Source organism: Pinus tabuliformis, chromosome 6 (genome assembly GCF_031772625.1).
Source record: "Pinus tabuliformis cultivar Carrire ecotype Pingquan chromosome 6, CPIR1, whole genome shotgun sequence".
Lineage (NCBI taxonomy): Eukaryota > Viridiplantae > Streptophyta > Pinopsida > Pinales > Pinaceae > Pinus > Pinus tabuliformis.
The window spans coordinates 972,815,571-972,831,443 of NC_142292.1; the positions used below are offsets into that span (position 1 = coordinate 972,815,571).

Below are 15,873 nucleotides of genomic sequence, written 5' to 3' on the forward strand. Positions count from 1 at the left end.
GACATATTGGAGAGAAGGGCCTTCAAATATTTCATGGTAAAGGTATGGTAGAAGGTATGAGTAATAGCTCTCTAGATTTTGATTTCTGTGAAAATTGTGTATATGGTAAGCAGAATCGGGTGAGTTTCCCCTCTGGTGCTAAGAGGGAGAAACATATATTAGAGTTTGTGCACAGTGATGTGTTTGGACCTGTGAAGGTTCCATCACTGGGTAAGTCTGTGTACTATGTATCATTTATAGATGACTTCTCAAGGAATACATGGATATATTTCCTTAAGAAGAAATCTGAAGTCTTTGACAGGTTTAAAGAATTTAAGGCTCTGGTGGAAAATCAGACAGAGAAGAAGATAAAGTTGCTAAGGACAGATAATGGTGGAGAGTTTTGCAGTAAAGCATTGGAAGAATTCTGTAAGAAGTGTGGTATAGCACGGAAGAAGACTACTCCATATACACCTCAACAAAATGGAGTCACAGAAAGAATGAACAAGACGTTGATGGAAAGGGCAAGAAGCATGCTCAGTGCTGCCGGGTTAGGACAGGAATTCTGGGCTGAGGCGGTGAATACTGCATGTTACTTGGTCAATAGGTCACCTTCACCAGTGTTGGAGGATAAGACTCCACAAGAAGTATGGACTGGTAAGAAACCCTCTCTTTCACATCTAAGGGTATTTGGATGTGATGCATATGTACATGTTCCAAAGGAGAAACGAACCAAGTTGGATAGTAAATCTGAAAAGTGCATATTTATTGGGTATAAGGATGGTTTAAAGGGTTATAAGCTTTGGAACCCAGTCACACGGAAGGTTGTGTACAGTCGAGATGTGGTGTTCAGAGAGGTAAAAGATGTTATTAAACATGAAGTCCAACCAAAGGAACCTGAGAAGATAGAGTTTGAGCTAAAGGAGGAAGAATCAGACTCTGCGGTAGAGGAGGAATCAGAAGATGAAGAACCACAAACTCCAGTTGTGAGAAGATCAGCTCAAGAAAGAAGGCAGCCAGAAAGGTATAGTCCTTCTACTTTCTGTTCAAATTTTGCTTTGTCTGTTACTGACGATGATCCTAGAACTGTGAAGGAAGCAGTAGATCCAGAGGATGGAAAACTCTGGAAAGAGGCCATGGTTGATGAAATGGCATCTTTTCACAAAAATGAGGCTTGGGATCTGGTGGAGTTGCCGGCTAGAAGGAAACCCATTGGCAGAAAATGGGTGTTCAAAAAGAAAATAAATGCAGAAGGGAAGGTGGAGAAATGCAAAACTCGGTTGGTAGCAAAAGGTTATTCCCAGGTGCCGGGAATTGATTTTGGTGATATTTTTCTCCTGTTGCTAAGGTAACTTCTATTAGGTTACTTTTATCTGTTGTTGCTGCTTTTGATTTTGAGGTAGAACAGATGGATGTGAAGACAACATTTCTTCACGGAGATTTGGAAGAGGAAATCTACATGAAGCAACCTGAAGGCTTTGTGGTGAAGGGTAAGAAAGAACTGGTATGCAAGTTAAAGAAGTCTCTGTATGGGTTAAAACAGTCACCAAGGATGTGGTATCATAAATTTGATAGATTTATACGGGGACTTGGCTTCACCAGAAGCAAAGCAGATCACTGTGTGTATTTTAAATTGATTGGTGACCATGTTATTTATCTGGTATTGTATGTGGATGATATGTTGCTGGTTGGAAATGACAAAGAAATTATCCAGGATTTGAAGACCCAATTGTCCTCCAAATTCGACATGAAAGATCTTGGTGCTGCAAACTATATTTTGGGCATGGAAATTAAAAGAGATCGGGCAAAGAGGAAGCTCTGGTTAAACCAGAGGAAGTATGTTGAGACAATACTGCAGAGGTTTAATATGCAGGATAGTAAACCGGTGAAGGTTCCTATTCCTATAGGTGTGAGGTTATCTGCTGAACAGTGTCCCAAGACACAAGAAGAGGAAGAGGACATGTCCCGTGTTCCATATGCGAGTGAAGTCAGTAGCCTGATGTATGCAATGGTCTGTACTAGACCAGACATTGCACATGTAGTGGGAGTATTGAGTAGGTTTATGTCAAAACCAGGGAAGGAGCACTGGACAATAGTGAAGCGGGTTTTCAGGTATTTGCGTGGCACTAGTGATTATGGTTTGTGCTACCAAGGAAGACCAGGATTGCACAGAGTGTTGGATATTCATGGCTTTGTTGATGCAGACTGGGCTGGAGATCTAGATCAGAGAAGATCTATAAGTGGGTATGTGTTTAAAACCTATTTGGAGGTGCAGTCAGTTGGATGAGTAAGAAACAATCTGTAGTGGCACTATCAACTACAGAGGCAGAATACATGGCAGCCACTCATGCAAGCAAGGAAGCAGTTTGGTTGCATAGATTGTGTTCAAGTATGGGGTTAGTATAGGGAGCTATAAGAATAGACTGTGATAGCCAAAGTGCAATTTTCTTGGCAAAGAACTCTGCTTATCATTCAAAGACAAAGCACATTGATGTTCAGTATCACTTTGTGAGGGATATGATAGAAGACAAAAAGGTGTTGCTGGTAAAGGTGGACACTTTGAAGAATACTGTAGATGCATTGACAAAATCTGTGAGCTCTGAGAATTTCTCTTGGTGTAGAGAAACAATGGGCATTTCAGGGCTGGAAAAATGACTAAGCTCTCCTGTGTCCCCCTATGGAAAGAAAACAACAAGTGGGAGATTGTTGGGTTGTGTTATATTCTTTCCACGACTAACCCACGTAGTGAACCGGGGGGTTAGAGGGGGGGGCGGAGTGCCCCCTTCATTGCGCCGATTTTGCAAAGGGGGCGGCAGCCCCGCCTGTCCGGGGGGTTTGAGGGGGGCGGGTAGCCCCCCTCTACGAGGTCCGGGGCAGCGCCCCAGGAATTTTTTTTTTTGGACCCTATATTAGGTTGGGCGAACCTACCTATGGTTTTCGGTCCATGGTTTTGGACACGATGGTTTTCGGTCCATGGTATTGGATGCTTCGGCATGTATAAATATGTCTTGTAACATTGAAAGGAATATAATGAAAAATCAAGCTGGTAGTCTCGGTTTTGGGATCCAGGAGAAAATCTATGTGTATATGTGTTTTATGTGTTATGCTCTCGCATTGTTTATTTTTCTGTGATTTAGAATTCGTATGCAGGTAATTTCTATACGGGGTTGAAACCTACATTAACCTTAAACCAAGTATTGTATAAATTTATTCAAAGAAGGAATATTCCAACTTTAACCCATCGAGAGTTAAGAAGTAGGAAAATAAGAAAAGATATTTAGGTCCTAGCTTTAAAATAATTGAAAGAATTATCTACTCTTCCTTTCTATTAACGTTACGAGCGATTACCTGTTGAAGCAAAGTATAATACTTTGAAAAGAAGTCCTCTAGAGTTCAAAAAATTCTTGGGCGAAATGATATTTTCTCATCCTCCAATTGATTTCCTCTCAACTCATCTAGATGTTCCTCCAACTTGGTGCATACCTTGTTGGGTGTGTTACAAGCATCAATGTGGAAGCGGAGGTTCAGGGAAATTGAAAAGAAGAGATTATATAATATATTATAGCTTGTGATCATACATGGGATGATATGCATCATCATTCCTATATTTTAGCTTGGGATGTGTTTACTCTAATGAATCCATCTACCCAGTATGCTATCAAAATGAATGACACTCTCCTCTAGAAAGGTTGACTGATTCAAGAATGACATCCCTATCCGGACACATTTGAGGAAGGTAACATGGTCAACTTTTTTCCCACCATGAAGGTGTGTGTGTGTATATATATATCTTATTACTATCACAAAAAACATTCTTCTTGGATAAAACTATTATCTTAAAAGGGTTGCTACCTATAAGGCTTGTTTCCAAGAGCTCCATGATGCCTTTACTAGGTCTTATTCAAAGATGGTAAGACTTATCATCACCATTGCTGAAGATCATATTGATATGCTTTTGTAGAAACAACATTGTATCCATCCTACTAAGGCTTGTACTATCAAAGTGATATTTTAATAGCTTATTAGACAAGATTCATCTATCTAACTGGATACACTTAATGGGTCTCTGAAATAGCCCCATCACTTTAAAGAAACAAGACACCATTCATGTATCTATTAATTTCCATGATATTTCATGTTGAGTCTTGCAAAGTACATATTATCTAACCAAAACACAGGAAGATATGCAAATTCGTTAACTTACTGTAAGGATACCCATTTCCTAACACATAATCCAATCGCACTTGATGTAATAAATAATGAGGATAAAATAGGGAAAACTAGTTGTTTTTTAGGAAATATGTGGTTGGAATGGAAAGTTAAAGGTGGCCATACTTCCCATTTATCTAAAACTACTTATCTTCATCATCATCATTCAATTGGTGGTATTATGCTAGGGGCGTGATTGTCCTCCTAGCTAAGTCTCTCATACCCTGGTCATCCATAACTACCCTCCTCAAAATTGGGGGCTAGTCCATTGGTCCATGTAGACATATCACGGTCCTCAAGGTTCTTCCAACCATATTTTGATACTCCATGCAACAATTGATCTAGTTGATCGCACAGATCATTTATTGGTCAACTTGAACTAGTCAATGTATTTATGCATAAAACATAATCACTTACCCCATGCTCTTCTAGGTGGGAGAAGAAGCTCTAAATGTCCTTGTAATTCACTCCCTCATAAGGACAACCCTCAATGTGGATCACCCATTTAATCCCAATGAGAAAAGAATTTAGGGAAAAAACCATTTATTATAGCACCACCTTGTCCTATCTCAATAATTATCCTCACTTATTCATTCTTGGGCTCTTTAGGGATCCACACATGAGGATAGACTATCATAATGTTCTCACACAAAATGAACTAAGTCAACCCCAAAAATCAACCAAGTCAACCCAAAAATCAACTAAGTCAACCCAAAAAATAAGGTAAAATTACCCAACACCACTAAATACATATTAATAGAAAACTTAAAAACAAAAATACCACACCAATTTGCCCAAAAAATCATTATTTTTAACTATTTACTAGACCCATTAATATGGGTAGCCCCAAAAATCATTATTTTAAAACCTCTTGAAAGTTTATGACGATGGAATGTTTGGACGTCATCAAACCCAACCAAACCCCCAAATTATTGTTATTAACCCTTGATTGTAACACCTCATTTTCTTGGAAACCATCTCTTCTTTTTTACAAAAAATATTTTTCGGCGAAGATAATATGAGACATCATTTGTCGACGGGTTTCGAACCAACTAATGTGATTCATCTCTTCTTTTATTCATATAAATATAACATAACCGTCTCTATATTCCTATGTACATTATAACTCTCCTCAACTAAACTACAGCCTCCGCGGCTTTAACAAACTACTACAGCCTCCGCGACTCTCTGCGGCTTTAACAAACTACTACAGCCTCCGCGGCTTTAACGACAGGAGCGAAGGTATGTAATATCTTCCACATCGAAATTTCTGCATTAAGTTTCTGCGGTACCATTCTTGTTGACGAGTTGCGGTAACATTTTTCACGTTGGTATTCCTGGCGCCAATTAGATTTCATGGTTTTTTAGTTTCAACGGTAACAGCTTTTTTTTATTAGCTACGTGACAAAGGCAAGGGTTAATTTGGAGTGATAATGTTTTTCCTTTCCAGTTCCTCTGAATAAAAATATTTTTAATTTTTATTAGAGTATGTTTTAAATTTCGTTTATACATTTTACTAATCTTTTTCAACAATTTATTTTTATTTTTATTATCTGGGCAGGTAAATTTGTCAATAAAAAAGTTAATTGGCAAATAAGAACATTTAATAATGGAGAAGAATAGCAAGATACAACTTTTAGGTATATCTATCTCTTCCTATGGTCATATTCTTCATCCATTGTAAATATTTAATATTAGTGTATTTGCGTGTATATTTTAGATGAAAATTAGAATATTTATTTGAATTCTTTCTTAACCAATAGCAATTAAAATTAAATGTTTGATTTTGTATTTATTAGTTTTACTATTTCAACTCTTTTGTGAAGATTGATTAATGTCTAGTCTCCTTAGAGTGTTACATAAATAGAACTACTCACGCTAAATATATTGAATAAAATTAGTCTGGTTTTGATATAAAGTGTGTTAAATTTTGTAATTTTTATTTGTATTTGGTTTTTAATTACCATGGTTATATTCAAATTTGTTTTAAAAAGAATGAATAACTTTTGTGGGATCTTTGTTAGAGAGGAGAAAAGAGGAGGCTAAAGCAATGCATGACAAGTACCCCAATAAGATACCTGTAAGCTCAAATCATTTCTAGAATAAGTTATTTCTTCCATGGTTAGATCTTTTAAATATTTCGCTATATAATATTATTTCAAAAACAAAATCTAATTTCAATAGTTTTGTTTTTTGTTGATTAAAACTTCTCATGAAGAGTGAATCTTTTCTCAAAATTTATTTTTATAAAATATGCTCTCTTATTGGTTCTCCATGAAAAAATATTGCAGGTTATTGTTGAAAAAGCAGAGAGAAGTGACATCCCAGATATTGATAAGAAAAAGTAAGACTCTTTTATCAAATAACTTATTGTTCTTTGATTCTCTCACTTGATAATTATTAGAATACATCTTTAAAAAAATTGCTTATTTGCTAATGGAATGACAATGTTGCACTCAAACGACTCTTGTTTTCGTAATAATATAATGTGTTCATAATTTGTGGATGCCGCAAGAGTATGGTCAAGTTTTTTAAAATTAATGTTATTTTCATTTTTTTATATGGTTCCATCAGATTTTACCGTGGGACAATTTGTATATATCATACGTAAGAAAATAAAGCTCACTGAAGAGAAAGCAATATTTATTTTTGTGAACAATGTGCTTCCACCAACTGGTAAGTTCAATCGAATCAGTTTTATCATAGTTACAACTTTTCCACTATTACTCTATGTCATTACTTGGTTCTAAGTTAAACTTCATTGCTATCTCCTTTTTTCCATAGATTTTTTTTTTTTTAACTGAAAATGAGCATTTTGTCATCTAATCCTTGTCTATGTTATAACTTATCAATTTCTTATGGTGTATTTATTTCTATGCAGCTGCTCTAATGTGTACTGTATATGAGGAGCACAAGGATGAAGATGGGTTTCTTCACTTTACATATAGTGGTGAAAAGACTTTTGGTCATAACATTGAGGCTTATTTATAGCCTTAAGAAACTCTTATTTCTCTCCATTTAAATATAGTGCAAATGAAATTTAAAGGGAACTTTTGTATGTATATGGATACCAGAACTAACATTCTAGTTACTATGTATAAAATTCTTTAAAAACATTTATTGTGTGCATATTGCCAAAATATGTAATCTACTTTACCATTTGACATATTTTGAGACTTTAAATTTGGATTATTGTTAACATTGTCATTTATGATTTATATATTTATAAGAAATATCTAGTGAGTAATATCATCTCTTTATTTCTTTTCCTCAATTTTTGGTAGAGATTAAGTTTGGAGAAGAGCTCTGTTTCCCTTACATTAAAGATGTGTATGTGCTTTAAATATTTTACCTAAGGTAAAGTGGGTGGTGAAGTTTGTTATACAAGTTTAAGAGATAAAGTTAGTGTGAAGCCTTACCATACTATTTTAATATATAATTTACAATGCATGGATGTAACAAAGTTTGGAAGTGGTATTCAGAGTGGCATTAAGAGTGTACTAGGTGATATCAAGTATTCAATGTACTCCTGGTGTTTTTTAATAAAACAAAAATATGTTTTTTTCATTTTGTTACTTTGTCAATTTAAATTGAAGTTACTAATATAAAAGAAATATTTAAATGAATATAAACTAGACTAATCCATTTTAACTCCAGAGGGATCAAATCTCTTTTTACTCTGAAAGTGGTTTGCATCTCAACAGATTTGATCCCTCTCTCCCTTGGTAGATCTAGAGTTAAGATGGATCTAGAATGATTTAATTCCCCCCTTTAAATAGGTTATATTCTATGAATACCATGGGTGAATACCTTATTTTAATGTAAATTTTTTTGACCAAGTAATTTTTTTTCACAATGTTTTTATCTTATTTTCGTCAAGTTAAAATGTTTACATTACATTTAAGTAATGCAAACCTCTTTCTAAGTGCAAAGCTTGAGAAAAGGAACATTAGAAACTACAAAATATTGTCTCTCTCTATGTGTGTGTGTGTTATTAATATTTTTTATACATCAATCTTAATGCATGTATATAAGTATATTGAAATATTTTTATTATTAATATTTTTTAAAATGTTCAAAAATTACAAATCTTTGTCATATCTTGAAATAGAAAGCACCTATTAATGAAATAAGAATTCTTTAACTCTCTCTTTCTTTCTATATATGTTGTTTGATGTTAAAATATTTTAAACATACATATCAAGAATAAAATAAGTTACACATCTCTCTCACCATGGGAAATGAAAATATATAAAAAATAATAATTTAAATTACTTATGGTTGATGCACTAAATCTTGAATGTTTTGAATACATAAATATATGATGACCAATATATTCATTGGTAATTTAATAAATTTAGTGCTTAGGTGATTGCTCTTAAAGAAGAAAATAAATATTGTTAACTAATTAAGATCCTAACTAGTGTTTAAAAATAAGCATATAGTGAAATTGTTTGTTGGCAAATTCACAAAACCCATTGGGATGAAAGACTCTGTCATCTTTGTGACACAAGAGGGTTGAAAATGAAAAAAACTCTCTTAGATTTTCCATCGTATACTTGGATTAGAACTAAAATTCAAAATGTTTGCCACATTATGAACCTTTTTAACCATTTATCATAAAAGACTATGTTGATATTGAAACACTTCATGTTTTTGATAAATGGATGTTGTTGTTCATTATAGTTCTAATTACACCATGAAATATTGCATATATTGGATTATATCATGAGTAATAAATCAAACCACACATTACATAGTAATTTTATTGTTGATCTACTTCCACTAATGTTTCCTTTGGTTTAAAGAATTATTTCTATTTTTTTCATAAATATTAAGTGGTTTTTCTTGTTCTTATTGTGTCATCCATATGGTAAAGATTTTTTTTTGTATTTTTTCAATAATTATAAAGTGGTTTTTCTCGTTCTTAATGTGTCATCCATATGGTAATTATTTTAGAAGAGATAAAAGTGTTGAATCCTCCTAGGGTAAGGGCAAGAGATGATGAAAAAGAGGAAATAAGGCTTAGATTCTAAGTCATGGTAGGATAAAATGAGGGATTCCAAGAGGGGAAAATAACACTGCATGAACATCAACACATAACAGAGGTGCTAACCTATGGTATCCATGTATATGAAAACTCTACTACCAAGTTATGACATGAAAAAAGAGGCAGGTTAATATTGCAACTTGATGGGGTTAGACCTAAGGCACAATGAAGATGGAAATCACAATCAATGATGAAAAAAATATGGCAGTAAGATGCCTACCCCTATATGCCAAGTTCAAGAGAAATGCACCTAATATGAGGTGGATGCCGCAATTAAAACACCACCCTATCCTTCAAAAACCATGCAAAAATACTAGACCTATGTTTAAATCACAAAATGAAAGAAATAAAAATTCTCGAAACACACAAAAATCCAAAACTGAAATTCATATATACAAGGTGTAACACAATCTAGTAGGTCATGCCAAGTTGTTCCCACAATTGGGAACATGTCACGGATTCTCATACATGAACTCATGGGTTTTTGTGGGTAACATTTGGTGCACCATGATGGGGCCATGCCATAGAGAGTTGAACTACGAAATTCCTAAAGTTTGATGATGCCAAGGAAAACCCAAAACCATATCATTATCGGGAATTACTCGAGGACATAAAATGTGAGTGGTCTCATGAGCTAGTGTAACTCCTTGACAAGGACTATAAAGACATAAATGGGAGGATGTGAGTTTGAAAATTTATTGGAAATTTCAGTATCAGTGATGGGCCTCCAAATTAGGTATAATTTAAGGCCCATATGACCATCCAAGACATTAAAACCTTTCTTTTTACATTGGATGACATATTTTTAGCTTTAATATGTTCATTAGGAAGGTTTAGAGATAATTGCATACTGTGTGTAATATTATTTGAATTTGTAGAATAGTGTGAGAATATTGGGCAGATTATGAGGATTTGGAGGATGAGATCATTTAACGACTTGCTCCCTACTGTGGAATGGAATAAGATTGGACAATAAATGAATCGGATATTGTGAAATTATTGAACAAATTCTGGAGCTCGAATGATTGAGAAAATTTAGGAATGTGCCCCCAGTCTTTTAATGAAGATTCCTAGTGTTGGGACCATATCCACCTTTTAAGGGATTTTGGAGGGGAAAGTTTCCTCCTTTCAAGGAGGATGCTTCCTCGTCTATTTGTATAGGTAAAAATTCAAATTTTTCTCTAAGGGAATGATTTTATTTGTCTTCTTGTGGAGAAAATTTGTTATTTAGTAGCTCCACTCTCTTTTCTATTAGGGATGTACTTGGATTGATTCAAATAATGAAGTTTGTTGTCATTTTTAGCATCTAAAGCTTAGTTTCATTCATAGTACTATGAGTATCCTTGGTCTTGGCCATCCCAAGAGCCTCAGAGCCCTATTTTATAATTTCTTTATTTTCTTTGGATGTCTTTCTCACTTGCATCTCTTATTTTTGCGTTTAGCGTCCATGCTTCCTTTGTTGTATGATATATTGTTTATATGATTTAAGTGAGATTTTTTGTAGGTTATTTATAGAGTCACAAGCATGATGAATCCTTGGAACAACTTAGAAAATTCATATTCATCATTGAGCTACTTGGATTAGTTTACTAGTTCACAAATCTAGAATTTGTAGAAGTCTCTTATAGAAAAGTAGTAGTAATTTTATGCTAGTTTTTAGAACATGTTAATGAGATTATTTTGATTTGATTCCACTTGGATTGAGTCATAAAAACATTCAAGTTAATAACAAAATTCAACCCATATCATTTTCACTTGATCAGTTTAAACATTTGATAGGTTAACTAGTTTACTAATTCTTAATTTTTGATTTTTTGAGTAGTAATTCTTGGAATTGAGTGCTAATACATCCTACTTAATAAAAAAAACCATCCCTTAGTACTGTATCTTCCCAACCAACATAAATGCAAGTGAAAAAGGCATAGGATGAAGTTGATAAAGCTTTGGCTCTGTTCTTCCTCAAATGTAAAGAGAAACATTCCTTGAGGGAATGTAGAGTCAACAAATCAACTTGTGCAAAGCATTCTATAAGCTATTGTACAGAGCTTCCAAGACTAAAAGAAATACTCAAAGGAATCAAATGAGGAAGTTCAATCCTCCTACTTCATTGGGTCTAGAAAGCCTTGGCAGCCACGACCACTAGATATGTCTCAAGACTTTTGTTTTAATCCATCGAATAATGTATATAATGGTCAACAATTTCCATGGCAGTACTCCTCTCCCCCTCCAGCTCAATTTCCTTCACCATGGAACGAGGGAAAATTTTAAGAACCCCCCTAAATTTATATGTATAATAAATGGGCGAATCCCCATGATACATAAGAAAGATGGAAGGGTGTTTTATCAATAATATAATATGTATATATAATTTTTTTGGTGAATCTCTCACAAAATTATATTATGTTGTAAACTCATGGCGAATTTTTCACTGAATTATAAAATCTTGTAGGATCTTGGTGAATCTTTCACTGAATAATAAAGGCTTTGTAAAGGGCTAATAGAGTTCATACTGAGTATTTCTTGTGACACCTTCAAGCCTTGTTGAGAAATCCATCAAGAACCAAAACAAGTATATTCCTTATAAGTATGTCCCTTATATGGAATATAAATATATTTGTCATGGAAAGTCAATTAGGTTTAGCACATGTGGCAGGGAGAAATCCTAGATGTCACAATGTGTTGAACTCATAATGAGTATTCCTTGTAATGGCTATGAGCCTTGTTGTCTAAGCAATCCCTCGAGGACTACAATATATATATATATATATATATATATATATATATATATATATATATATTCCTCATATGTAATATAAATATATTTCTCATGTATTGGAATATAAAGAGGAGTGGGAAATGAGCCACAAGAAGTCCTTAGAAAATTGACAGGAAGAAGATAAGTGCAAAAAATTTAAAAAAAAAGGCAAAAAATGCAAAAATGGAGAAGAAATACAAGGGAAAAATGGTGAAACAACAAATTCAAAATCCATGGGAGGAACAATGATTAGAGATAGTGAGGGAAGATGTTCCCTCAGAAGAAGATAAGTGCAAAAAATAAAAAAAGGGCAAAAAATGCAAAAATGGAGAAGAAATACAAGGGCAAAATGGTGAAACAACAAATTCATAATCCATGGGAGGAACAATGATTAGAGATGGTGAGGGAAGATGTTCCCTCAACCTAGGGGTAACAAAGGAATACATTCGAACTCTCACTTATGCAAGTGTAGTTAAACAAACATTAAATTCAATGTCAGTCATGAGAGGGAGGAAATCTGTGAAAGAAATGTGAGAACAAGAATTTAAATGGAATAAAGCATTGGGATTACAATCCTTGCTTGTCGAGTTTGGGTACCTACTTTGAGGCCTATTCAAAAATTAGGTATGATCTATCTATGTATCTCGTTATCTAATTAGTTTGTAAAATAGTTTCTAAGTAGCTATGTTAGAGAATGGAATTTGTGAAAAAATGTTTTCATCGTCCTGCCTATCTTGAGATGGAGATGGACGGATATGTGTATTGGAGATATTCTCCCATTTTTTGTTGTAACAAGTTATACAGGTATAACTAAAACGTCCTAATTTTAGTTCAAACAATATCCATTGGTGTGAGAAAAGATGTTTGAGGTTCACACCTTGCCTTTTTTTAATCCCTATCGATGTTTAATATATCTAAGGATAAGATGGATTTATGTTAGTTTATAATTGCTTAAAATTTAAAAATAGAAATTGAAATAAATATGATGTCATTTCTTTTTTATTTTATGTAGAAGCCTTTAAATAAATAACACATTAGGTCTCTTTTTTGTTCATTTTGTTGTATTAGTGACACACCCACACATGGGGATCTCCCCCACCCTGGACTATCAAACACCCTGCTTCTATTGGCGCAAACAATAAATATGGCTTGAGAAAAGTTTGGTTCTTGCCCATTTTTAACTTGGAGGTAGGTTACAATTAATAAACATACATTCAACCTGTTCTAGTTGATTATTTGTCTTTCATCAACATATATGCTTGTTATAACACCATTTGGTTACTTTTAAGAAACCATAAAGACTCTTATTGATTGCTATGTGAAATGAACTCTCCAAAGGTCAATGGTAGGAATATTATTGTAGGCTATCCATACCCTTCAACAATTTAAATCTTTTAAGCTCAACATAAACTTTTGATATGTTTCATTAATCTAATCTTTTGCTCCCAATATTCCATCCCTCCACTTGACATACTTCAATGGTATCCTTTGTGTTTTTATATAGTTAGGTGTTTGTGCTTCAACCTAGATAACTAATTTTGTATTTTAAGGATATGTCTTCTTTTCAGTTACATCTTTATTGTGCTCTTAATGTATTTTAGAATCCTTAACGACCTCCTTTTTTGAGTTTTATAGCTAGGTATTTGTTTTTCAACCTAGATAGCTACTTTTGTGTTTGAAAGATATTCCTCCTTTCCAGATACATTTTTATTGTGCTCTTAATTTATTTCATAATCTTAACAACACTTCTCTCTTTCCTTTCTAACAAAGAATTAATTTAATTCAAATTATTGATTGTAGTTTGTGCTAATATCAGATTAACATCTGCATGGATTTAGAATTTTCTTACACTTGATCTTGAATTTATATCTGTTGTAACAAGTATAAGGGTGTAAGTATCTCTTTATTTCTCTCTTTTACCAAATTAATCTCTTTTACTTTTGTGTACTTGCAGTCATCTAGAACTCATGGATAGAGTTGGAAAAACATTGATAGAGCACAAGTCAGAAGTCTTGTGCCAGAAATATTATTTTTGCATAGTTGATCATCTTGGTCATGCATATTATTTTAGATAGACTCAAGAATTTATTAAGAAATATGACACTATAAAATGATCCTATTGTGTAGGTCCTTGTTTGATGCATCCTGAATTCATTGCATTTTTTAGGTAGGTGAGTTAAAGTGGAACACCTTTGCAACTTAGAGCCTGGAAATTCTGAATTTTATGAACTTCTATCAAGCATTCATGTTGCAGATGGCAGGTGGGATAATGCAACAAAAGTGAGAATAGTTAAAATAACTTTTATTTCAAATGACATCGAGTTGTAGTTTGGTGGAGTTAAATGATAGGGTATACAAAGTCATTGTGGGAGTTAAATTAACACCTTCGATTTGAGGAATTTTATGAAACATTTTCCAATATTGGTTGGGCATATATGGAGGTGGTAGGTAATGTTTGTAAAACAAGATTTACACTGCAAACCAGGAAGAGGTTAAGGAATACATGCTCAACAATACTTTCTAATTTATGAAGACAAAAACTAGAATGTCTATTTTATTCTGAAAAAAACTTGCATTTATGTAGTGACACCCATAGTGTCAAGTTAATCTCCAAAATGTTCACTTGAGAAATTATTGCAAGGGAGCAACCCTTTCCATCATTTCAGAGGTGAATCTACTTTTTTGTAGACTGGTACCCTCAATTCTGTTGGGTATTAAACGGGGAGCCTTGAAGCAAAAACCCTTTTTTTTCCTCGCAAGATTTGTAAGAATCCTACTTTGTAACTGTCATATGGAGGATCTGTGTATATTTGCTTGCCCTATAGATGATACCATTGCATGAAAAATTAGGTGATGAGATACATTGCAAGAGTGAGTTCATCATCTTGTGACTATGAGGAACTTGAAGATGCTACCAAGGCCTTACAAAGGTTGCTTGATCATTTTCTTCACAATGATCAAAGAATTTGGAAGCAGTGAGACACAATCAATGCCATTTTTTTCATAATCATTTAATAAATATAAGTATGATGTGATCATTTTCTTCACAATGATCAAAGAATTTGGAAGAAGCGAGACACAATCAATGCCATTTTTGTCACAATCATTTAATAAATGTAATTATGATGCGGGAATTCCTATCATAAAATATCGGAAGGAAGGAAGATATATTGGTGTTGACCTTACTATAAATGATGATTTATGAGTAGCAGTGGTTTAGCATGGCATCTAACCTGATCCCCAACATGTACATCATTTGTCAATGCATGTAATAACACTGGAGATATGAAGCAGGACCAGGTGCATAATTGGTCAGTGGCCCTCATTGGCACCTATATGATTTTCCTCACTATAGACTTAACCCAAAATTTTCATCTAACTTAGATTTTTTTCTCCTATTATGAAAAAAATAAGATTTTGGCTCCAAACTTAGTTTTTTTAACATATGGCAACTTTTGTTGATCTTGGATGTTTTCAATGTGGTTGTTGATGTGGCACCTCAAGTCCACATGTCACCCTAAGAAGTTGCAACATCACCTCCTTGGCGACCTTTATTTGAACTATCATCACTCAATCACCTCTCTCTCTCTCTACTCCTCTTTCTTCTTTCCCTCGTATTTTCTTTTCATTTTATCATAGTGTGTAAACTTTTTTTTGGGGCCCACTTATCCTAGAAAACAACCCACCATTTTTGTTACAAATGGGAAAAGGGTCCCACAACCTCTATCACTCATCTACCTATCCCCTCTTCATAGGCTAAGGTGACAAGAAAGGCCAATCCTACATACTTTCTCTCTTGACACATAACTTTCCCTTGCATTTTATCAAATGATGTATATTGAGTGAAAATTGATGGTTGTGAAGAATCACAAGGAATTGA

General features: G+C 33.9%; 1 protein-coding gene across 1 annotated transcript; it reads left to right on the forward strand.

Moving 5' to 3' along the window:
* Positions 1 to 4,049: 4,049 nt before the first annotated feature.
* Positions 4,050 to 7,179, forward strand: LOC149262236 (autophagy-related protein 8C-like; the record flags this gene model as incomplete). Its single annotated transcript, XM_089376174.1, has 5 exons — positions 4,050 to 4,088; positions 6,215 to 6,268; positions 6,480 to 6,533; positions 6,747 to 6,864; positions 7,070 to 7,179. Coding segments are annotated over 5 exons (375 nt in total), but the record flags the coding sequence as incomplete, so codon positions are not given.
* Between the last annotated feature and the right edge of the window lie 8,694 nt (positions 7,180 to 15,873).